Below are 25,903 nucleotides of genomic sequence, written 5' to 3' on the forward strand. Positions count from 1 at the left end.
AAATCATTACCAAACTTGGTTGGCGCGGGTGTTGTTCTGAGACAGAGCGCCAATGGTCGCACCCTCTTTTGAGGATCTCAGTGATTGGCGCGGGTAAGACATTGTGGACCCGCGCTAATGGGAAAAGGGCACTTTTCAGGGATATTTTGCAGAAGGTGTCTTCAGGGAACATGAAGTACATACTCAGGGGAACATAATGCAAGTGTTTTTAGGTTATGTCACTGTTCACAGGTCCCAGAATGCGTCCTCCAACGTACGGAAACAGGGGTAACAGGGACGGTGACCAATGGTGACAAATTACTGTGTAACAGTTATGACTTTGAAATCATCTACAAAATAGGGAAGCAAAAAGTTGTGGCAGATGGACTCTCAAGAAAGGATGAGGATGTGGAAGCATTATTGTGTGCCATTTCTATTATCCAACCAGATTGGATAAATGAAGCAAGGGAGGAATGGAAGAATGACGAAGAAGTGTGGGCACTCATTCAAAAGATACAACAAGATCCTAGTAGATATGATACATTTAGCTGGCAAAATGATTCGTTATGGTACAAAGATCGCTTATACCTATGTCAGAATTCCCAACTCAAACAAAATATTCTTATGGAATTGCACACTTCTCCCTTAGGAGGGCACTCAGAATTTTTAAAAACTTACCACAGGGTTAAGAAGGAATTTTTTTGGGATGGCCTTAAATTGGATATTCACAAGTTTGTGGTGGAATGTTTGGTTTGCCAACAAAATAAAGTTGAAACAATTAAGATCCCAGGTCTATTACAACCTTTATCCATTCCAAGCCAACGTTGGGAGGAGGTTTCAATGGATTTTATCACAGGTTTACCAAAGTCTGAAGGAGAGAGTGTCATCATGGTGGTAGTTGACAGACTTACCAAGTATGCACACTTTTTTGCATTATCACATCCATTTAAAGCCAGTATAGTTTCTACTGCATTTATGGAAACAATTCAAAAGCTACATGGAAACCCAAAGATTGTTGTAAGCAACAGAGATCCCATTTTCACTGGAAATTTTTTGACATAATTATTTTCATGTCTCGGTACCCAGTTAGCTCATAGCTCATCTTATCATCCTCAATCTGTTGGGTAAACTGAGATAGTAAACAAATGTTTGGAAGGATATCTTCGTTTCTTTGTATCTAATAAACAGGCACAATGGGTTAAACGATTGCCTCTGGCTAAATGGTGGTATAACACTTCCTTCCATACTGCAGCAAAAATGACCCCATTTATGGCACTTTATGGATATCATCCACCATCCATCACATCATATTTAAGAGAAAATTCTAAGGTTCAAGCAGTGGAACATCACATCAAGCATCAAAAACAATTTCTACAACTCTTAAAGGATAACCTCATGTTGGCGCGGAATAGAATGAAACAACAGGTAGATCAACATCATAGCGAAAGAAGTTTTGATGTAGGTGACTGGGTATTCCTATGGCTATAACCATATAAACAAATGTCCCTCAAGCAAGCTAAGAAGGATAATAAATTATCACCAAAGTATTATGGTCTGTACAAGGTGTTGCAAAAGATTGGTACTATGGCATACAAATTGGAGCTTCCTGCAGCTTCTCGAGTGCACCTAGTTTTCCATGTTTCATGTTTAAAGAAGGTTATAGGTGACAAGCTCCCAGTTCAAACAATATTTCTAGAACTTAACGAGGAAGGAAAAATCATATTGGAACTGGAAGCAGTCATAGAAACAAGAACTTGACAGCTACAAAATCAATCAATTTCGGAGTATCTCATCAAGTGGAAGAACTTATCCGCTGAAGATTCCACATGGGAGGATGAGAATTTTATATAGAAGCATCCAGAACTACTCAAGCATTGAGGACAATGCTTTTCATAAGGAGAGGGGCATGTTAGGCCCCTATAATACTAGTGATTGCCCCATTACTATTGTCATTGTATCCCTTATTGTTATTATTGTGCCCCTATTGCCCCCATATTGTTATTAGTATGCCCCATAGAAACCCACTATTGTTATTTTTGTGCCCTTATGTTATTACTGTTATTTCGGCTTGATTACATTGTAACCCCCTAGACTCCTATATATAGAAGGGAGGTTTAGTCATTTGTATCATCCAAGAATTGTTCATTTGTGTAATGTAAAGGAGGTTGCCCCCTCGAAGAGGCTGAATTCTAAGGCATTGATCTATCTTTTCTATCTTTTGTGAGCTGGTTTCCTAACATGAAGTTTCGTTATGGACATTAATTTTGGGCTTCCTGTTGGACGAGCTATGAACAACATGGTTGATTTTCTAAATATCATTCTCCTAGAGAGGAGGGGATTGAGTCAGGAGGGAGAAAGTTCAAGCTTCAGAACTGCCAAGGGAGCTAGAGGACGTGGTGAATAGGGGAGTTGGCAAAAAATTTATGCCCATGATTCTTGATAGATGACACAATGATTCACGAATTTAACTAACATGATCATTTTTTTCCACCATTCTTCCTTTCGGTCCTTCTCTTGGCAAGCTCCAGAGTCCACAAGTGGCGAGCCAATAGATTCCTAAGAACCCAACGACCATCTTAAAGACGTCTCCTTTCCTTTGCTTCTAGGTAAGAAACTTTGTTGTGAATGTGAGCCGGTATCTTAGGATCGAAGATCTCAATGTGATCATCCATCCATGGAGTTAGGGGAGGATTCCCATGACCACATCCTCCTCTTCTAGCTCTTCCTCTCTCACGAATCATATTGAAGGATAGAGGGATATTGAGCATTATGAAATGGTCTTTGATTGTAGTATCAGGAAGGACAAGAAGGCGATAATTCATATCAGCAGATAGACTCAACTCGAAATGAGGCAGGAAAGGATCATGATGCTGGTATATTGGCATGACTAGAGAAGGAGGTGCAAGAAATAACTTGTGCATCAGAGCAAAGATGAGGGAAATCACAAGGTTGATCTAGATTAAATGTGCCAGAAAAGCTGAAGTGGTTGTAATTACTAGCATCTAGAGGGTATTTAGGTGCATGGATGCCACTGAGGCTTCAAAATTTCACACATCACAGCCCATCAAAAGAGCTCTCGTGTGTCCCAAAAGTGAAAATCTAAATTTAAATGTAAAAAAAAATGTTAATTTTTTTTATACCGGTTTAAAATTAAATAAAATAATATAACAACATTGCCTATGAAGGGTTGCCATCTGTTTCTAGTTTTTAAAATTAGTTTTCGTACGCACCCAACATTCGAATCGTCCGACAATTACTTTGAAGACAACTTAGAGTCATTCTTATGGATGTTACATAATTAATTAAATGTGCATGATCTTCATACGATTTTGTAATTTGTAATTAATTGCTATCACTCTACTAATAAATGGATCACATACTCGCCACCTTTTCCCCGTAGGCATTTTCTATAGTGCGCAACCCATGCTTCCCACCACTTACTAATTACTATTAATGCATTTCTGCTGCATTAAATCATTCCATTAAAAAACAATAAATTGAAAGATCCACAGTGTAAAAAATTTGGTCCATATGACAAAGCAGAGGAGAGTAAAATAGGAAGAAAAACAGTGACAGTACAATAGAGAAACAAATTCCTAAATCATTATCCTCATATCATGTATTATGTATCCCCTCTAGTATCTTAGAAACTGATCCCTAATGCTTTTTTAGACTTTGATTTTCTTGTTTGTGTATGTGTGCATCACTTGCTTTCCTAGCCCACCACTTTCTTAATTCCTCCTTTGTTGTCTGTGTGTATTGGGTGGTTTTATAATAGTGAGTTGTTGGGGTCTTAAAGCTCTGGTATTTCATCCAGTTGGCAACTAGATTTTGGATTTGAATTTGACATTCAAAACCCATTTTTTAGTATCAAATTCAAGATCAATAATTGTTTAGAGCTTCGGTTTCAATGTCATAATCCATAGAAGCAGACTCTTAATGTGAAACTATTGTCAGTTGATCCAACACCGACTACAATGTGAGGGTGAACTAATATTTCAAGCTGATTATTCACTACCCAAACCCTGCATTGGAGATAAAGCCAAGCTGGAAATAGATCGGGTATTCTCTCAAACCCACCTACTAGTTTCGCACATGATTATGGATTTTGCAAGATATTCAGATAGGATAGGTCTTTGCAATCAAATTTTAATCACATTGTTGGGTCCCTATAATACTAGTGATTACCCCATTACTATTGTAGTTATACCCCTTATTTATATTGTTGTGCCCTATTACCCCCATATTGTTATTTCTGTGCCCCATAGAATCCCTCTATTGTTATTTTTGTGGCTTTATATTATTATTGTTAGGTCGGCTGGATTATATTGTGACTCCTTAGACTCCTATATATAGAAAGGAGGTTTTGTCATTTGAATCATCCAAGAATTGTTCATTTATGTAATGTAAAGGAGGTTTCCCCCTCGAAGAGGCTAAATTCTAAGGCGTTGATCTATCTTTTCTATCTTTTCTTGAGCTGGTTTCATAACATTTGGTATCAGAGCTTTGGATTTAGGGTTTCGCTGCTCCAAACAGGTCATCGTGGCATTTTCGCTATAAATTTTTTTCTGTGATGTTTCAGAAGTCGCAAAAAAAACCCATTTGAGAAGAAATCGCGCTGAACCTTGGGTCCGAATTTCAGAGCTTTTAGTGCTATATTTGCGGAGATATGATCTGAGGAAGTTGGTCTTTTTGCAGACTCCTGAATTACATTCAAAACAGGTGACCTGGGGAAAATCGTCATAACTTTCTCTCTGGGAATCAGATTGAAATTTCGTAAGAAGGTACAAAAGAGGACGGACTGTAGTTTCTTGTATATATTTTTCAGAACCAAATATCGAAAATTGTACACGTGGCACTTCATACAAGTTCGCTCTTCTGAAAGGTCTATAATCAGTCATCTTGGGAGATTTGCATAACTCTTCCTTGGAGAATCCAATTTGGATCAGACTTGTGGCATTGGAAAGAGGACACAGAGAGCTACTACAGGTCACAAATTCAGAACTGGATGATTGGAAAGTACAGAGATACATCAGAGGCAATATCGAGCTCCTACAAAGTGAAAAAAGGTGTGTAGATTTTTTTAAATTTTTGCTTAAGCTTGGTTTGAAAATTTATTTTGAAGGAATTCAAAGGGCATAGTAGAGCATTATTATCGGTAACTGATGCCCTGAGGAAAGAAAATGCAAACACCTAGTAAGGAACCTGAAAGCTCTAGCATGACTCATGAAGAAGAGGAAGAAATGCTACATGATATATCAAAATTACAAGAACAAGTGCAACAAATGTCACGCTCACAAAAGTTAACAGAAGCTAAGATAAATGGCATGGAAGCTAAGATGAATGGCATGGAAGCTAAGATGGACAATTTGAAGATAGATTTGAACACAAATTTGAAGATAGGCATGGCAGATTTGAAGACAGATTTGACAAATTTTCTACAAGAAATACTTACTAATGGTGAAAAGGTAGTAAAGGAAACTCATGATGAGAACAAAAGAAATGTTAATCATGATTCCATAGACGCTAATGTTGGATCGAAGAATCACCATATTCCAAAAATCGATATGAGGAAGTTTGATGGCAAGGATCCCGCCACATGGATATTACAGATGGAGCAATTCTTCGATCTCAATAATGTGCAAAACACACAAAAGGTACGTATGGCAACTTATATTTGGAACCAAATCAGTTTGTATGGTATCAATGGCTTTGTTCTCGTAAACAATTTATCACTTGGGCAATTTTTACGGAAGAATTGATAGCACATTATGAGGATACAAAAAGCAACACTTTTTTTAGCCAATTGATAAGTCTCAAACAAAAGGGTTCAATAATGGAGCACATTGAGGAGTTCCAAAAATTGAACATAAGGGTAAAAGATATTCCAGAGGAGCATAGGATTGATGTGTTCATAGGGTCTTTAAAGGATAATATCCAACATGATGTTCGCCTTTGGGAACCTGATTCATTAGAGAAGGCATTCAGGTTAGCAAGAAAAATGGAAAGCAAAATTATGGCAACTAGGAAGCATACCACTCACAACTATAAAGACGGAAGTGTTGTTGCCCCTAGTCTTCCACAACCTACAAGGTTGACACCACAACAATTGGAAGAAAAAAGAGCAAAAGGGCTTTGTTACAGTTGTGATAGCAAATACACAAAGGTCATAAGTGTGCTGAGAAGAAATTATTCTACATAGATTGTGAAGAGGAAGAAGAAAAGGAGCAAGAAAGGTCAAAAGAAGAGGATATACTCCAGGAACAAAGCCTAGATGAAGAACAAATAAATCCGACCATATCTTGTAATGCATTGGCGGGAATTACCACTCCTCAAACCATCAAGATAGAAGGACAAATCAAGAAGAAAAAGGTAATAGTGTTGATTGATTCAGGAAGCACCCACAATTTTATTCATTGTAGGGTAGCAAAAGAATTGAATTGCTTCCTATATCCAGCACCAGAGTGTCAAGTGATGATTGCAAATGGAGGAATAATAAATTGCTCTGGAAAGTGCCATAATATCAAGCTATCTATAGGAGAATATGTATTGACTAGCCCAATGCCTTCCATTCCAATGGGAAGTGTTGATGTTGTACTAGGAGTCCAATGGTACAATCCTTGGGTACAATAGCTTTTAATTTTCAAGAACTTTTCATCAAATTTTCTACGGAAGGAAAGGAAGTTGAATTAAGGGGTATTGCAGTGAAACCAGGAAAGATAATCAGCTCTAATGGCATGACTAAGCTTCTAAAAAAGGAGCAAAGAGGTGTAATTGCAAAATTATGTTCGCTAGATGTTTCCACATTGGAATCATCTATTTCTCCAGATCTCCCTGGACAATCATTCCAATGTATTTGAGACTCCCAAAGGTCTCCCACCTATGCGTGATCATGATCATGCTATTCATCTGATTCCAGGAAGTGTTCCTCCAAACATCAGGCCGTACAGATATCCCTATGTCCAAAAAAGTGAAATTGAACGTATGGTTGCAGAAATGCTAGAGGCTGGTATAATTCAACCGAGTCAAAGTTCTTTCTCAGCTCCAGTAGTATTGGTGCACAAGAAGGATGGATCATGGCGCATGTGTCCAGATTATAGGGAGCTCAACAAGCTCACTATTAAAGATAAGTTCCCCATTCCTGTCATTGATGAATTACTGGATGAATTGCATGGATCAATTTACTTCACCAAGTTGGATCTTCGTTCGGGATATCATCAAATCAGAATGAAGATTGAAGACATTCCGAAAACGACATTTAGAACTCATGAGGGTCATTATGAATTTTTGGTCATGCCTTTTGGCCTTACCAATGCACCTTCAACATTTCAAGGTTTGATGAATTCAATTTTCAAACCATTCCTTAGAAAATTTGTGTTAGTATTTTTTGATGATATACTAATCTACAACAAGTCTTGGAAGGATCATGTTGAACATGTTGACAGGGTGCTACAACTATTGGAGGAGAAACAATTATATGCAAAAAGATCCAAATGTTTCTTTGGAGTCCAGGAGGTGGAATATTTGGGTCATATTGTATCTCATGAAGGAGTTAAGGTAGACCCTAGCAAAATTAAAGCCATTAAGGAATGGAAAATCCCCACATCCATAAAGCATCTGCGAGGATTTCTTGGGTTGACAGGGTATTATCGCAAGTTTGTTAAGAATTATGGGAGAATAGCAGCACCTCTAACAACATTATTGAAGAAAGATTCATTTTCATGGACTCCGGAAGCAACAAAGGCCTTTGAACATCTTAAAGAGGCAATGTGCCAAGCACCGGTCTTAGCTACACCGGACTTCACAAAAACCTTTATTGTGGAATGTGATGCTTCAGGAAATGGAATTGGTGCTGTTCTAATGCAAGATGAAAGACCCATTGCTTTTGAAAGTCGTCCAATCAAGGGAAAGTTTTTAAGCAAAGCTATTTATGAGAAGGAAATGTTGGCAATACTCCATGCACTTAAGAAATGGCGACCCTACCTAATGGGAAGACACTTCAAGGTAAAAACGGATCATGATAGCCTTAAATACTTTTTAGAACAAAGATTATCCTCTGAAGAGCAACAAAAGTGGGTCACAAAGATGTTGGGTTATGACTTTGAAATCATCTACAAAAAAGGGAAGCAAAATGTGGTGGCAGATGCACTCTCAAGAAAGGATGAGGATGTGGAAGCATTGTTGTGTGCCATTTCTATTATCCAACCAGATTGGATAAACGAAGCAAGGGAGGAATGGAAGAATGACGAAGAAGTGTGGGCACTTATTCGAAAGCTACAACAAGATTCCAGTACTTCTGATACATTTAGCTGGCAAAATGATTCGTTATGGTACAAAGATCGCTTATACCTCTGTAAGAATTCCCAGCTAAAACAAAAGATTCTTATGGAATTGCACACTTCTCCCTTAGGAGGGCACTCAGGATTTTTAAAAACTTACCACAGGGTTAAGAAGGAATTTTTTTGGGATGGCCTTAAATAAAGTTGAAACAATTAAGACACTAGGTCTATTACAACCTTTATCCATTCCAAGCCAACGTTGGGAGGAGGTTTCAATGGATTTTATCACAGGTTTACCCAAGTCTGAGGGAAAGAGTGTCATCATGGTGGTAGTTGACAGACTTACCAAGTATGCACACTTTTGTGCATTATCACATCCATTTAAAGCCAGTACAGTTTCTACTGCATTTATGGAAACAATTCAAAAGCTACATGGAAACCCAAAGATTATTGTAAGTGACAGAGATCCCATTTTCACTGGAAATTTTTGGACAGAATTATTTTCTTGTCTTGGTACTCAGTTAGCTCATAGCTCATCTTATCATCCTCAATCTGATGGGCAAACTGAGATAGTAAACAAATGTTTGGAAGGATATCTTCGTTGCTTTGTATCTGATAAACAGACACAATGGGTCAAATGGTTGCCTCTGGCTGAATGGTGGTATAACACTTCCTTCCATACAGCAACAAAAATGACCCCATTTATGGCACTTTATGGGTATCAACCACCATCCATCACATCATATTTAAGAGAAAATTCTAAGGTTCAGGCAGTGGAACATCACATCGAACATCAACAACAAGTCCTCCAACTCTTAAAGGATAACCTCGTGTTGGCACAAAATAGAATGAAACAACAGGCAGATCAACATCGCAGTGAAAGAAGTTTTGATGTAGGTGATTGGGTATTCCTACGGCTACAACCATATAAGCAAATGTCCCTAAAGCAAGCTAAGAAGGATAATAAATTATCACCAAAGTATTATGGTCCGTACAAGGTGTTGCAAAAGATTGGTACTATGGCATACAAATTGGAGCTTCCTGCAGCTTCTCGATTGCACCCAGTTTTCCATGTTTCATGTTTAAAGAAGGTTATAGGCGACAAGCTCCCAATTCAAACAATATTGCCAGAACTTGACGAGGAAGGAAAAATTATATTGGAACCGGAAGCAGTCACAGAAACAAGAACTCGACAGCTACGAAATCGATCAATTTCAGAGTATCTTATCAAGTGGAAGAACTTATCCACTGAAGATTCCACATGGGAGGATGAGAATTTTATGCAGAAGTATCCAGAACTACTCAAGCATTGAGGACAACACTTTTTTGAAGGAGAGGGGCATGTTGGGTCCCTATAATACTAGTGATTACCCCATTACTATTGTAGTTATACCCCTTATTTATATTGTTGTGCCCTATTACCCCCATATTGTTATTTCTGTGCCCCATAGAATCCCTCTATTGTTATTTTTGTGGCTTTATATTATTATTGTTAGGTCGGCTGGATTATATTGTGACTCCTTAGACTCCTATATATAGAAAGGAGGTTTTGTCATTTGAATCATCCAAGAATTGTTCATTTATGTAATGTAAAGGAGGTTGCCCCCTCGAAGAGGCTGAATTCTAAGGCGTTGATCTATCTTTTCTTGAGCTGGTTTCATAACACACATGGTGGGGAAATTAGCTTTCCACTGTCACTGGCCAACATAAGATAGATTTGCAAGCAAGTTGTTTCCTTGCGGGTTGGTGTTCTCACAAAAAACAACCTTGATTTTGGCTCTTGCCTACAACCTTATCTTTCAATATATTGGTCATTTCTTTAAAGATAGTATTGTATGGTTTTTTCTTTTGGGGTTCCGATCTCTGGAGTGCCCTGGAGTTTCCTTCGACACTTAGGGGCCATAATCACTCCTCGAATTGGAAGCCAAATGAGTTATAATATTAGTTTCAATGTCCTTAAATTATAATGAAAGAGATTTCCTATCATTCTCTAAGGGTGATGCTTTTGTTCCAGCCTGACTCAAGCTTTGGTTTTGTGATAAACACGGGAACACCTGACCTTTGCATGAAATTGTCAATCGAATTTCTCATTGATGAATTCTTCTTTGTTTCTACCCAAATATTATGACTTACCCGAACGTAGTGACGAAAAGGGCTAACCTGAATAGCTACCTTCGCTTCTACTCCTTGCTCAGATGTTGCCTTTACTTCCTTTGGTGGTTAATCAATTGGCTTTGCGCCTAGAACTAGGATATTTCATGAATGGTATTTTCACTTGGCATGAGAAACCCAGGGATATCCTCCTGAAAGAACCATTATGGATTCTTCACAAAATTCGTGAGTAAAAGAGAGTTTGTTCTTAACTTTATTCTTTTGTCTCAATAACATATACATGTTAAGTTGAGAATCATGCATTTCACCTATGTGCACTTGCAATCGTTAAAGTGAAATAACAACTTGCTCACATTAATTGACATTTAGTGAACATAAAAAAAAATGACCCTTAATCCACTTGTTGTGACTAACATAGCGGAAAGCTATGAGAGTTGAATTCCTTCGTCAAATTCGAAGGTCATACGAATATTTTTTGAACATTTTATTTAATTTTATGATGATTAGTCATTTGTGACCATATTCGATTAGTAAATGGGCATGCGAATAATAATTTTCTTTCAAATTCCACACTCTTAATTATATTATTTTATAATATTCGTAAAGTTTTTGAAATTCAACACTTAATGATATTATTTTATAATATTCGTAAAAAAAAATTGGTGGTTCAACTTGTTCCAGGTATTTGTTTTGGGGATGGTGGTTAATGTTTTTTAGTTTAAATTTTGTTGAAAAACTACGTTGATTAGCATGCCTCCAAGCAGTGTTGACACGATTTTTTTAAAGAGATAGCAAAAATGCCACAACTTTTTGAATCTTCATTCCGTTCATAGTTATGGAAATACAATTTTTTCCTCGAACTATTTTTTCTCTATATATGATTTTAGTGATTTGCTTGCAGATTTCCCTTCACATTCACACTGCTTCCTCTGTCTTGCTCGCACACAAATTCGCAATATGAATTTCAAAGAGTACAATGAGTAAGAGGCAACTACTTCGATGAAGCGTGACTTGTTTAAAGTAATATGGGGCAGAAGAAAATAAGCAAATAGTTGATGGTGACATTGTTGTTAGTGTCATAGGCTATATCCCTTGTTTTATATGTATATATAAAATTCTTGTTAGTGTCTTAGACTATATGTTCTGTCATTCATATATATATAGATTTGACAAATTTATTTTCTCTCACTTAAATAGGATTTTTTTTAATATTTTCCATTTATTTTAATCATAAAATGGTAATTTGTTTTTTTGTAAATTTGAACATCGACCTCGATAAAATAAATTTGCACTTCAAGAAATTTGATCATTCTCTAAGATGGATCTAGGCTGATTGTATATGAAAATATAACCATATATTTTCAAGTTTGTATGTGAAGTTTTTCTCAAACATGTTGAATTTAATCATTGTCGAATATTGTACAAAATATGCTAAATTGGAGGTGGTTAATGGTTAACTGATCATTTAAGTTTTTGCGACACATTACATAATATAGATTCATGACAAACGATTTATACGTTTATTATTATGTAAATGTGCATTTTCAGATTTAACTATATTATTTATTTGATGTTATCATAATGTGATATTTTTATTTATCAATTAAATTTAAAATTTTAATTTATTTAATAAAATAAATTTGATTAAAAATGAAATATATAGATAATATATTTTTTTTCCGAGGAAAATAGAGTTCGTAATTTCTATTAAAGAGAAATAATAGAGATTACATGCTGTTGATGCCAAGGCATATGCTGTAGTGTGGTGTTACCACTGTTCAAAAAATTTTACAAATAAACATCCTGTAAGTCCCACTGAGGATACGGTGGATCTGTATCCGTCAAAATAATACAGTAACTCACAAAAACCATAAATAGACAGAGTTTGAGGTATATGTGCCCTCATACAGTGATATAAAATATAGAGCCGATCAGTACTGAGCTGTTATATACAAAAATGAGAACAAGTAAATCAAAGTTAATTGGGGAGGATGTCCCCCTGTTGCAGGCCGTCAATATATGGACGATGATAGTATCTGTGCATCCCCTCTGGATTGTATTCTTCAATCAGCCAGTCTCCTAGAGAGCGATCTGCCGCTTCTTTCGAGAGTCGGTCAGCAGTTGCATTTCTTTCCCTGTAGATATGAAAAACAGTGATCTGGTCAAAATGTGTTTTTAAAAAAACAATTTCTTCCAAGATGTGTTTCAAAGAATATGCATGACAGATAGATTTATTATTTGCCCACTCAATCACAATCTTTGAGTCCCCAAAGATTTGAATATGTCGACAGTTTTTGGAAAGAGCAAAATATAGAAGATGTCTGAGTGTAATAAGCTCAGCATGGTTATTGGTACTCGAGCCGAGTCCCAATCTCAGATGAAAGTAATGTGTTTCTGTTAGATGAAGTAATATGCCCCCCCCCACAACCATGCAATGGTGCTGCCCCGTCGAAATACGCCCAAGGCATATCTCTATTGATGTTTTCAGGCAAGATGTTCCTGGGTGTGATAATTTTATTTTCAAATGGGATTTCCGTGTATGCCGCGCAAATGGAAGGCGGAAGTAGTTGCCAGTTGACCCTGTAATCCTAAAAAATTATGGCATTACGTTTATTCCATATGAACCAGGACACCACAGGCGGTAAGTTCCTGGCCTTTTCTGAAGCAACCGCAGTCCACCATTGATCCCAGGCAGTGGGTATATCTGCAGCATTCCAGACAGTGGTTATGTTGAGGGCCCGTGTGACTTGCTGCCAAATATCCTTTGTGACCTCGCAATTAAGGAATAGGTGGGACGATGATTCCTCCTCATTTTTGCAGAGTACACACCAAGTAGGTCCAGCGAAAGCCCGCTTTTTGAGAAAGGCGCCTGTAGGTAGCTTGTCTGCTATAATGTTCCACATTAGAAGTCTGGCCCGTGGCTGAGCTTGTAGTTGCCAGATATCTTTCCACCAGGTTTTCAGTATGTCAGGTTTCTTGGCTTCGATAAGCTTTAAGTAGCCAAGCTTTGGTGCATAACTACCAGATTTTGCAAGCGCCCATATTAGTTCATCTTCCTCCTCATGAAGCTTGATGTGTGATTCGGTGAGAGCCTGTATGTATCCTTGCCAATAATCAGTCCATTCATCTGACAGGTGCCACTGACGATCCGTGATCCATCCCTGTGTGAAGATAGTGGATCGTTGAGGATCACCAATCTGTGCCAGATATTTTATGCCCTCGTTGTTGAGATGTCGGATCAATCCTTCCGGCAGAAGGTGTGCGTTCCCTGAACCAGGCCAAGGATCTAAGCCTATACGGACCTGTGCGCCATTTCCAATTTTCCACAGAAGGTTATCACGGATGAGTGGCATAGCTTTTAGTGTGGCCCTCCATATCGCGGATATGCCCTGGTGGTTCCAAGTGGGTCGGCGAAGCCATTCAATGATGTTGGAGGGCCAAATATATTTTTGGTGTATTACTTCCGCCCATAAACTGTCCATTTTGAGAAGTGACCAGCCCTGTTTCGCTGTTAACGCTTGTGCGAATTCTGAGAGAGATTTTAGACCCCAACCTCCCCATTTCTTTGGCAAGGAAATGAGGGACCATCTTGTCTAGGCGAAAATCTTTCCCTTCTTATTGCCATTCCACAGGAACCTGTTACAGATTTGCTGAATTTTTTGAAGGATGCCTTTTGGGATCCATGTAAGGGACATCCAGTAGACTGGGGTAGCCTCGAGAACCGATTTGATCAACAGTAGTCTACCAGCTTTTGACAGTAGTCGGTGTTGCCAGCAGATGATCCTTTTTTCAATTTTATTTATGAGCCATGACCAGTGTTCAGATTTATATCCATCCGGCCTTAATCTGAACCCAAGATATTTGATGCCTTCCAGCAAGTTACTTTCCAAAAAGGGGAAGTACTGGGTCGCCAGCTGAGTTTCCTGTTGTGTGCATCTCATCATGGATCTGGTGGATTTGTCCCTGTTGATTTCCATGCCCGTGGCTTTACAGAAGAGTAGTAGAATATCATTTAAAGCGATGATGTCTCGGACACTTCCATTTAGAAAGATTAAAATGTCATCAACAAACAGTAGATGGGTAAGAGAGTACTGTTCAGTAATTTTGAGACCGCTGAAGTCACCGTTCCTTTTTGCAGCCGCAATGAGCCTACTCAGTCCCTCCATAACAATAAGGAAGAGTAGCGGGGAAAGAGGGCAGCCTTGCCTGATACCCCTGTTGATGCTAAAATGGGCCGAGGCTGCACCATTTATAAGGATGGCAAAGGAGACAGAAGATACACAACCCATAATCCAGTTTATGAGCGAGAGGGGAAAGCCCAAATGGGTAAGAATCATCTTAAGATAGAGCCAATTCACCTTATCAAAAGCCTTTGCAAGATCGATCTTAAGTGAAATACCTTTGAGGTTCTTCATCTTTATGGAATGTAGAGCTTCCTGGGCAGTGCCTATGGCCTCATGGATGTGGCGATTTTGGAGGAAGGCAAATTGTTCTGCAGAAATATGAGCGGACAGAATAGGTTTAATGCGATTGGCAATGATTTTGGCAATGATTTTATAGAGGCAGTTGCAGAGGGAGATAGGACGAAAATCATTGAAGAATGTGGGGTCATCAGATTTGGGAATCAAGGCAATGAAGGTCTGGTTCATAGGCGGATGAATGTGCCCAGTGATCCTGCTCTCCTCAACAACTTCCAATAAGTCCTCGCCCAACAGATCATAAAAAGCCAGGTAGAACTCCACAGGCCAGCCATCTGGCCCCGGACTCTTATCTTTCTTAAACCATTTGAGGGTACTTTCCAGCTCTTGTATAGTGACCGGTTGGCTGAGGTCTTCAATATCTTCCTGTCCAACAAACCTAGGAAACTTTCCTGCTAGACTGATGATGTCTGGAAGATTGACTACATTTGGCGCCGTGAAAAGTCGCTTGAAATGTCTTATCCCCAAAGTGGCAAGTTGCTGGTGTGTGGTAGCCCATCCATCTGGGCCCCTTGGCAGCTTCCAAATGGTATTTGATGCCTTTATACCATTGGCCAAGTTGTGAAAGTATTTTGTATTACTGTCCCCAACTTTGAGCCAAATGGCTCTGCTTTTAAGTCTCCATATCTCCTCCTTTTCTTGTAATATTTTCGATTTTTGCCCAAGCAACTGGTTTAGTAGTGATTTCGAGGCAGCTGATTGATAGCCAACCCCTTTCTCATCAGTCAATAGAGCTATTTGTTCTTCAGTATCCTTCAGAATCTGTTCGTCTCTGTTCCACTTTGATCTGGCCCAGGTCTCGGTCATTTCTTTGAGCATCTTTAGTCTATCACAGAAATCCATCGCTTTCCTCTGATCCCTCAGCGGGGGTTGTGATGTCCAGAAATCCGTGACCAGCTTGATGTAATCCGGCTCTTGGAGATAACCAGCGAAGAATTTAAAGGGAGAGCGAGGCTTAGATTTTTTGTCACTGATCTGAAGTAGAATCGGGCGGTGATCAGATAGACCCCTTGTGCTGACCCATTGTCTGTATAAGGGGAACAACTGTATCAAATCCTCATGCATCATGTATCTGTCTAAACGCCGCCCCAGAGCAGCCTCTCCTGTACGCTGATTGTGCCAAGTGGGCAGCTTCTTGTTCATGGGGATATCCACTAGATGATGTGCATCTAATAACATGTTCATCTGATCCGCAATAGGATCACACTGAGCATGATGGCCCCAGGATTCCCCAACCCCCAATGAGAAGTTGAAGTCGCCCCTTATCACTGTATTCTGAGTGATACGGTTGCCATTTAGGAAGTTTTGCCAAAATGGTAGTCTATTCTGATTAGGCCCATAAATATTAATAATTCTGATTGGGATGCCCAGGTCACCCATGATTATGTCCATACCGATGAAGCCACTACCCCCCCAAACAGAGAGTGGCCTGCTATATCTTGGGTTTATTCCAATGAGCAGTCTGCCAGATCTACCACATGCATCCAAACCATGTAATACCCAACCAGGAAGCATAGCTTGTAGAGTTCGCACCGCCACCTCAAATGTGCAGAGTGTTTCCTGAAGAAAGATGATATCACATCTAGATTCATGCAAGAGTCTTTTCACAGCCAGTCTTTTTTTGGGGTTGGCTAGTCCCCTGCAGTTGTAGGAGAGCCAGATCATGGGGAACCACAGGTCAGGGGCTCAATAGCTCTAAGTGCCCGTTCAATAGTAAACTGTCGCCCCATGGCAACGTCCGCCAGAGCATTTAGCTTTGCTGAAGAGATATGAGAAGGTCTGCCTCGCTTTTGCTTACGATGACGACCAAGGAAGCGCCCAGGCCCAGAATTCTAGACCGTGCACGGGGCCTCAGATGATAGGGATGAGAACCGGATCCGACCGGAGAGGAGGGAGAGTCAGGGCAACCCAAAACCAGGTTGTGGGAGGGGGGAGTAGTAGAGAATGTGGGTGGAGGTGGGGCAATTGTGCAAAGGATGGAGGGGAGAGAAACAATTTCTGAGGGGGAGGTCCGCAAAGAAGAGTTCACAAAAGTTTGCATATCATCAGAGAAAAATTGAGAACAGATGGGATTGGAAGCATTACCCGGATGAGTAGGTGCAGCCTCCGACGGCTTAGAAGAAGCCTCAGCAGTCTTTGAACGAGTACGTGGCGGTCCAGTTGTAGATGATGCCTTCCTTCGAGCGCACTTTTTAGCGCTATCACCCGTCTTCTTGGATGGAGGCTCCTGTTGTGCCTGCTCGCCTTCCTTAGGTATGTTTACTCCAGCATTTTGTTCCACTGTGGTCTGCTGACGAGTTTCTTTGGTATCCTCAGAAGTCACCCCCGAGTTTAGTGGGCAATCCTTATAGAGATGGCCAATCTTATGGCATCTTCGACAGCGGAAGGGAACTCCTTCGTAGTCTAGAAGCTGTTTGCGAGAGACATGGTTGTGGTGTAGGGTGATTTTTTCTTCTAACCCTGGTCTGATATCCAAGTGGACTAGTATGCGATCCATTGTCCTGATGCCCGTTTTCTCATAAGATCTGTCATGCTCCAGGTATGTTCCTAGCGTGTCCCCTATTCGCTTAAAGGCATACGAAGTCCAGAATTGCCATGGCAGACCAGGAAGACGAACCCAAATGGGTCCGACCCCCAATTGTTCTCGTTCCAGGTCGAAGAGGGGATCCCATCGCTTGAGCATGACTGGAGCAAGCTCAATGTGCCAATACTGAGTAAGGATCCACTAGGTGTATTCGGGACGATGAAAATGTAAGGCGAACCAGCCTCTCGTGAGAACCATAACATCTGGAAGTTCTTTAAAGAATGAGCCCCAAATCTCCTCCACCCAGAGCTTAAGTCGTTCCACAGAGTAGGTGCGGCCACGGACCCTACCGACGAGGACCTTGCGAGCAGCATCCATCACGTCCGGCAGCGGAGCTTCAGGCCCAAAATTGATATTGAAATCCGAATTAATTGCTCTAAGGCATCTGCCTTTTGTCACCTTCTCTGAGCGCTTGCCAAAGGGAATCTCCTTTAGAAGTTTACGGCAAGGGTCAGAAGAGCTGTGCTGAGCGGAGCCAGCGGATCGAACCGGTAGTGGCGGGGTATTGAAGCAGCCCGAGCGAATCGGAGAGCGAGGAGCCGTGTTGCTAGTGCCAGGGGGAAGAGATAAGGAGGAGCGGGGGGGGGGTTGTTGGGCCTGCGGCATAAAGGAAACAGAGGGTGAATGTGAGCTTGATGGAGGCAGAGGCGGAGGGGGCGGAGGTAATGCAGGGCGAATATGAAACTGGAGCGGAGCGTCAAGAGAAGGCGAGTTCTGAAAGCATGAACCCAGTAGCTGAATCGTCGCAGGGGAAAGGGGCGGGCAGTCGAGAGGTGAGGAGTCCGCTAGAGAGAAGGCTGGAGATTTGTTCTTTCCTGTATGCGACAGGTGCGGCTGCAAAGACGAAGCACCTGTCTCGAAGCCCAGAGCAACACTCTGCGGGATCATATGAGGCCTCTTTGGGTGAGCCCAGATGTCTTGGTGCGGCATGGGGTCCGCCTCATAGTCAACCAAGTCTTCATCGCCCATGCTGACTGTCGGTGCAGAGAAAGCCAAACCGGAATTGATCAGGGGGCCGACCGGCGGAAAGTAGGGAGGGGTCAGTGAAGCCAGAAGGGGACCACATAGTAAAATAAGACCCCCGCGAAAACCGAAACTGTTGTCGCAGATCAGACCGTCAGTGCGCCCATATCCCAAACTCCCAAATCGCAAATCGCCATGGATAAACATCCCTGTATCAAACCCTAGGTATTAGGGTTCCACCATTGTAGCCGCCTTCGAAAGCTTCCCATATAGATAATATATTGTTATCAATAAAAATGTATTTTTTTTAATTTTATTTTTCATTATAAAAAAAATTACAAATATATATATTTTTTAATTGAAATTAAAACCAACCCTTCCAATTTGATCACTAATGGTTAGTGAAACCAAACTCCGACGCCATTAAAACTCCCAATCTGACATATTTTAAAAACAAATTTAAACATTATATTTTGAAATAAATAAACAAAATAAGGTCACCGAACATATACACTTGATCCATGTGATTGTGACGTTTGTTCATTTTGAACGCAAGTTGACACATGGCCGCACATGCTTTTTATTCCGAATTCACTTACCTTCCTTGCCAAAGTGGAGAAATAGCTAGCGAACCTAGAAATTATTTCCCCTTTTGAATATAAGGAAGCATTTCAAAATGCGTTTCATCATTTTCAAGTAGATCCCCTACTCGTATTAATCTTTTTTAGATTTCATTGTGTAAGGAAAGATTTCTAAAAATACTTTAACATTTAATTACTATTTCATCACTGGGTTTACGTACATGAATATCACATCACTTTCACAAAAATATGTCGAAAAAATCAATATTTCCTAGGAGTTTGTCACGTCTTGTGATCTTGATCTTAATCTCCTAGGGGTGGAATTGAGTGGAATTGACTTATAATGGAATCTCTCTCCTTTGATGCGATTGAAAGTGATCATCAAAAGACTATGTTTAACCCAAACAGCCCTAAGTCACAAGGAAATATATATATATATATATATATATATTTCTCTTTTTTTTTTGTGATTCATGATCTAATGACTTCTTTCTAGAAGAAAAAATGACATTCCCACCTATATCTCTGAATAGTCTAATGAAAAATCAACCATTTCTTCTTTCTCCTTCATTAGTGCAAGTATTAATGATCGAAATCCACTCCTTAAGGACTACCATAAATCTATCTACACAACTCATATTCATGAATTTTCATACACTTAAATTCTAACATGCACTCTTTTGACTTGAAAAGACTAATAATAATTATCAATTCAAAATAGGGTGTACACATCTATGAATGAAATACATTGCCTACAAAGTTAATGATGTAGATGGGTAAAGCAATTTAATTTCAATAGGCATGTGATTATTTCCATTTATTGTCATCAAAGACATACAATTACCAAAACAATCAATACCACATTATGCATGGTGTTTAAGCTTTCTATTAAGTTTTAAAGAAAAATTGCCATGCATGGTCCATTGTTCTTCAATTTTTTTCGCTTATGTTGGTGACCACAAGCTCAAAAAAAGTAGGCACAATTCTTCAATGTTTTATAACATTAATATAATTACAAAACAAAAACACAATCTTCAAGGAACTTATTTGTATACTATGGCTAAATTGATATGATATAGGATCTATGTTTTTACTAGTTTTAAAATTTATTTTCTAAATCTATGTTGATGTAATGTGTTAGGTTAAACATAACTCAATCTAAGATTCAAATCTAATTTTAGATAAATAAGTGACTTTTGAACCTTTGTTATTGATAACCCATGGTATTGATGATTCATGGTGTTGGTAGCTCGAGGTCTCATTCTTGTTTATTGCATGTAATGAAGCCTTTAAAAGAATTTGAATACTTCATTATGTTATGGTTCTGTATTATTAAAAATCATGTCAAATAGGGAAGGGACTGTACGAGAGTGAATAGGAGGTTACAATGGATGTGATGTAGTTTGTATCCATTCATTTCATAATAAAGGAAAATTTGGTTATTTCTTCATGGATGTATCCCATATTGGGTGAACAATGTATACTTGTGCCTCTTGTGTTTTGTATTCCTCTATATTTTATTTTTACATTTATTTTAAATTTAATTGCTTCGGGATCATATTCCTAACAACTAATATCAGACTGAAGGTTTTGTTTGGTTGTTAAAATCATAGGAAAGAAGGGATACCGATTCAAGTGGAAGGGTTAAGATTTTTAACAACGAAAACTACTAGCTATGGAAGATTAAAATGAAGGACTATATATTAGAAGGATCTTTTCTTACCATTAGGTGGAAAAGAAAATAAGTCAACGACTATGAAAGACAATGAATGCGAGGTTCTTGACAAAGAGGCACTACGAAAAATTTGTTTGTTCTAGGAAAAATCGATATTTCAAAAGAAAAGACAATGGAGGATTTGATGAAGACAATGGATTAACTGTTTAAAAAACCCTAAACTTCCAATGGGGTATTTCTTATGAAGTGTTTATTTTAATATGAAGATTTCATGAGGTGCTTTTGTTGTTGATTATTTAAATTAAATTTAACGTGGTCAACAATAATTTAATTTCTACAGGAGTAAACTTTAATGATGAGGTTAGGGCTCTTTTGATTTTGTTTTCATTGTGAGAATGCTTGAATGGCTTGGTCATGGTTATCTGTAATTTATTTCTCAATCAAGCACTTTAAAGTTTGATGATGTTTTCATTGTTATCTTTTGTGAGGAAATGCAATGGAAAACACAGGTGGGACATCAAGTAATGCCTTGACTGTGGAGAATAAGGGAAGACAAAGGGATAGAAGAAATATCTTGGAGAATTGTGGAAATTCTAAAGGTAGATCTAAATCCAAAGGGAGGTTGGAATGCTAACATTGTGGGAAGAAAGGACACAAAAACAAATATTGTTGGTCCTAAAAGGAAAGTACGAAGAACACAAAAATAATAAGGAAGCAAATGTAGTAGGTGTTACACATTCATTTTGTCACCATTAGGCAAATGATCGCCAATCCAGATCTCTCGTTATCTAATGAAGTATTAAAAAGCGTTCCCCTACAATGTTGGAAGCAAAAAAATCCCAAATACAACAACAATCATGGATTACATCGGTCAAAAACCTATTTTTGAGCACTTGCGCAATTTCCTTGGCCATTTCCTGCGCAAGTGTTGTTTTGACGATTATAGCCTGTGAAATCCTACGCTTTGTCTTCCACTAAAAACTGCACAAATCTCTTAATGAGGGTAAAAATAAAAAGAAAATTCTAGAAGCCTTGTTGGAGGAATATTTCTCAACCAAAAGCCTTAGATCCCCTACATACTTGGGGACCATCCCTTGGTTCATGAATTAAACTCCCTCTCTTTGTGGAACCCTAATCCCTCTCTTTATGGATCTCATCCCTTGAGAAGAGGATCTCAAACCTCCTCTTGGCCTATAAATTCAACATAGACCAGAGGGTAAGGGAGGACTACTGAATGTAAACTTATGTTGTTGGATTAGGACTGGAATCTTGTCACCTAAGGGGGGGATTGGAGACCATTGGGAGGAGGCTTACATAATCAAGGCTAAGGTTGTATTACTCCTTATTCAAGATTAATACAAGCAATCATTTCTTTCCTATTTGCACTTGTTATGATGCTCTTTGCAAAGCTCCTTGATCTTTTGCATAGTTTATAACTGCATATTGGATTAGCATTGTGATAAATGCTATGTTGCAATTTCCATTAACCTTGTGTTTGACTCTTTATCTATGTTATGCTTTCATTCCTTGTTTGGTTTTGTTTATTCAGATCTTCTCTTAAAGAAGAGAGGAAAGGCTTTTGAAAGCACCAAAAGGACATCCCCAAGAATTTCATAGAAAGGTAAGAGGCTCTTTCACATTTCATACATGATATTTCAGTTATAGATTAAAGAAAGCTAGCAGTTACTTGTCTATTTGTTTTCAGATTTGCCTTTGAAATCTAGGGAGATTTCTCTTGTCCGCAAGAGTGATTTGTCCACCACAACAAATTGGTGACCACATTGGGGAACGATTTGTTCTTTATTATGTCCTCCTGTGACCTTTGATAGCTTTTTGTAGCCTTGTTTGACTTTATGAACCTTGAAATTTTAAAGCGGTTTTTATTTAGCAACAATGCGCAAGTTGTGCACTTTTCCTTTAGCAACAATGTGTGTCTGCATTGAACCTAATTGGTTACTTGTGCAAGTCTCTGAAATTTTGAAAAATTAGGCTTTTTGTCTGATGGGTCCATAATTTTTTTATTTCTATACTTTCTTGGATCTTTTTACATTTTGGATTTTTTTCTTTAATTTGATTGGGTGTTGTGGATTGTCTTCTTGAGAAATTCCTTATCTTTTCAAATTAGGGTTGAAGGTGTCATCCGATGATTTGTTGATTTATCAAAGGAAGGATTGGTAATTGATGAGATAGTGTATGTTTGTCTTTCTTCCCTCAAAGAATCAGATTTAGCATTTGTTTTACCTGTTTGTAAAGGATCATTACATTAATGAAAGATAATGTTTTTCAATATTAAGTATTTTTCACTCATAAAATTGCTTCTTTTGGTGAAATTGAAATGAACAATTATTGTTCTGTTTAGCAGTGAAGCATCTTAGAATTATACTTTAGACAATTTTATATTCATAGCATTTGTTTGGAAGATTCATCATAAATATTTGTTGGTTTTCTTTTTGCATTTTGAAAAGTTTTAGGTGTTGTGTGTTCAAAAGGAGTTTTTTTATGATTCTTGTGTTTTTGGGTGAGTTGAAATTTAGAAGTAAAATTTTTGCATTGAGTCAATTTGAAAGTAAAAATTTTACATGTATTGAAATGAACTATGGTGAAATTAGAAGTTTTGTAATTTTTTTGAATATCAAAAAGACTTTCTCTTTACCATAGATAGAAATTCATCGAAGTAAAAGATTCATTTTTGCATATTTGATACATTAATTTTGGAGTTGAAAACTGATATCATTTACACCACATTTATTAAATCGAATTTAATGAAAAAGGAACTTTAAAATCAATCAACTTTTTAAATTAACCAAACATTAGTGGCTCTATTTTAGAAGACATGTTCTGACATCTATAAACATAGCAGCTGTCATTTTTTGTGTGTGGCACATTTTGCTGGTAGTCGGTATCCCATGTACGCAAGTATATCATATTGTTCTCCACGTTCCTTCAGGTGTATCAGATGGCGCTCCATGTATGAAAAGTATATTGGGATGCTTCCTACCATACAGGCTTGCATTAGACATCGCTAACATGAACTATACCTCCATGTACCTCAAGTATATTTTGGAGGCCCCCTTCGAAGTTGCATACCATCCATAAGTAACTGAGTCAACCTCTTTGTTCATAGTGGCTTAGTAATCCTTGATACCTAGTTACCCTTTATTTTTTTATTTTGATTATTTATTTGATTGAATAAAATTGGAAAAAACTTTTAATAAAATTCATCATGGCCGAGTTACCGAGATATTCATGTAGAATGTAGGGTTTACCCCTTGATTACACACCTAGTCAATTGGAGAAAATCAAAGTAGAGAGATTGAAATTAGCAGGATATGGAACCTCAAAAATACCTAAAACATCTGAAGTTGTAGAATTGGAATCAATAGAAACTGAAGTGACTCAACCACATAAAACTGAATCAGACATAGTTCAATTTGGACCTGAAGTTACTAAGATTATTCAATGAGAATCTGAGATCGTTTAAACTTTAGAGACATATTTAACTGAACCCGGCGTTGAATAACCTGAATCTGACATTTCTAAGCCTGAATCACCTTCAACTACAATAGCCCCTACTCCTTTACCAACTTCATCTCGAAGAAGAACTATAATTACAACCGATATACCTCCTCGTCTTATAAGTATTGAAGATGATATTAAAGAAGAGGAGGAAGTATCACCACATACTCCTCTTACTGCTAGTGATTCATTAGTTTTTCCAAGGCTTCCTTTTGATCCTTTTCAACTAGATCCTTGGTATTTTACCCCTTTTAATTATTTAGGTCAAGGTATTCCTCATTTACACACTCATTTTGATTTCACACCTAGGAAAAAAATGTCAAGAACTCCTCCTGTAAGCCAACATGTTGTAACTTCTATGTTTATAGGCTCTCTGAAGTCATTCCTATATGGTGGGCCTTCAGTTCCCAGTGGGTATCAGTCACTTACTAGAACTTTTTCGGGAGCCACTCCTTCTTCTCAAGTTTCTTCTTAGCTTTCTAGAATCTTATTTGGTATATCTACCTCTAATCTAGAAGCTACTACTCAGAGCATGACTTCTATGCCTAAAATACCTTTGGCATCATACCAATACGTTAATATGATATCTAGTAATACAGGTAATCCTCAACCAACTCCAACTAGAGTTTACTATCTAGTTGGGGGAAACCATCCTATGTTCCACCTGGAGGACAACCCCCTAGTGGAATGTATCCTCTAGTTGTAGGACAACCTCTTGCCGGAACTTATACAAGTTTTGGTCAGATACCTCAGTTCATTCCAAGTCAACCTGTTATATCTCAACCCTTGATTGGTGCTCCTTTGCTAGGAATGAGGAGTACTATTTGGAACCCCTCTTATGTTCAACAGCCCATTCAAGCTACTCCAAAAGTGCATGTTTATCAACCAATTCAGGCTACTGGCCAATCTATACAACAAAAATCTATTCAAGGCACCCCTCAAGTGTTTTTCCAACAACTTGTCCAAAGTATTCTGCAGACCTTTTTAGAAACTTGTCCAGGGGACCCCACAAGTGTCTCTCCAACAGCCTATCCAGGGTATTCCTCAAACATCTAGTCAACCTATTGTGCAAATAATTGTTCAACAACTGGTTCCAAGTATGCCTCAAACACCCATCCAATATATGCCACAAATGACTATCCAAGGTACACCTCTAATATTGGTCCAACAACATACACAGACTATGCCTTAAGCATCTACTTATCAAACTGGTTCCACTTTTCAGTCTATAACATAGATACCTATTGGAAAACCTAATGTAGGTATGATTCAAACACCGTATCAAGTTCAAACTTTTCAAGGTCAAACTTTTGAAGGAAAACCTATTCAAGGTCAAACTTTCCAAGGACAACCTTTTTAGGGTCAATCATATCAAAATCAACCTTTTCAAATTCAGCGATACCATGCTCATACTTTTAAAATTCCATTTCAACTGAAACCTAGTATGACTTACCCTTGTTACCTTGGGGGAATGCAAATTCCAACTGCTCAAGCTATTCCAGGATATCTTGGATATCCTCCTCTAGGGGTTTGACTTAATCCTCAAGGGTATCAATATCCTCTTCAAAATTTTAACTAACAGTTACCTTTCATAGCAACAGTACATTTACCAGATTTATCCTGGTTCACAAATGATCACATTTATTATTATTTATTTTGGCCAGTAATTCCTAGTAAATTTCCAAGCAGTATACAGGAATTTGAAGATAAGACATGAGAAGGTCCATCAAATCATG

General features: G+C 38.5%; 1 protein-coding gene across 1 annotated transcript; it reads right to left on the reverse strand.

Annotated features, from left to right (window-relative positions):
* Positions 1-12,958: 12,958 nt before the first annotated feature.
* Positions 12,959-13,723, reverse strand: LOC149139310 (uncharacterized). Its single transcript, XM_089450680.1, has one exon. It carries the CDS (start codon positions 13,721-13,723, stop codon positions 12,959-12,961), a length of 765 nt encoding a protein of 254 aa, XP_089306806.1.
* Between the last annotated feature and the right edge of the window lie 12,180 nt (positions 13,724-25,903).

The sequence above is a fragment of the Pinus tabuliformis genome, chromosome X (assembly GCF_031772625.1).
Source record: "Pinus tabuliformis cultivar Carrire ecotype Pingquan chromosome X, CPIR1, whole genome shotgun sequence".
NCBI classification, from domain to species: Eukaryota; Viridiplantae; Streptophyta; class Pinopsida; order Pinales; family Pinaceae; genus Pinus; species Pinus tabuliformis.

What these genes read in the sequence shown, in the direction of transcription:
- LOC149139310 (XM_089450680.1), bottom strand. Translation starts at nt 13,723, where the DNA reads ATGCCACTCATCCGTGATAACCTTCTGTGGAAAATTGGAAATGGCGCA.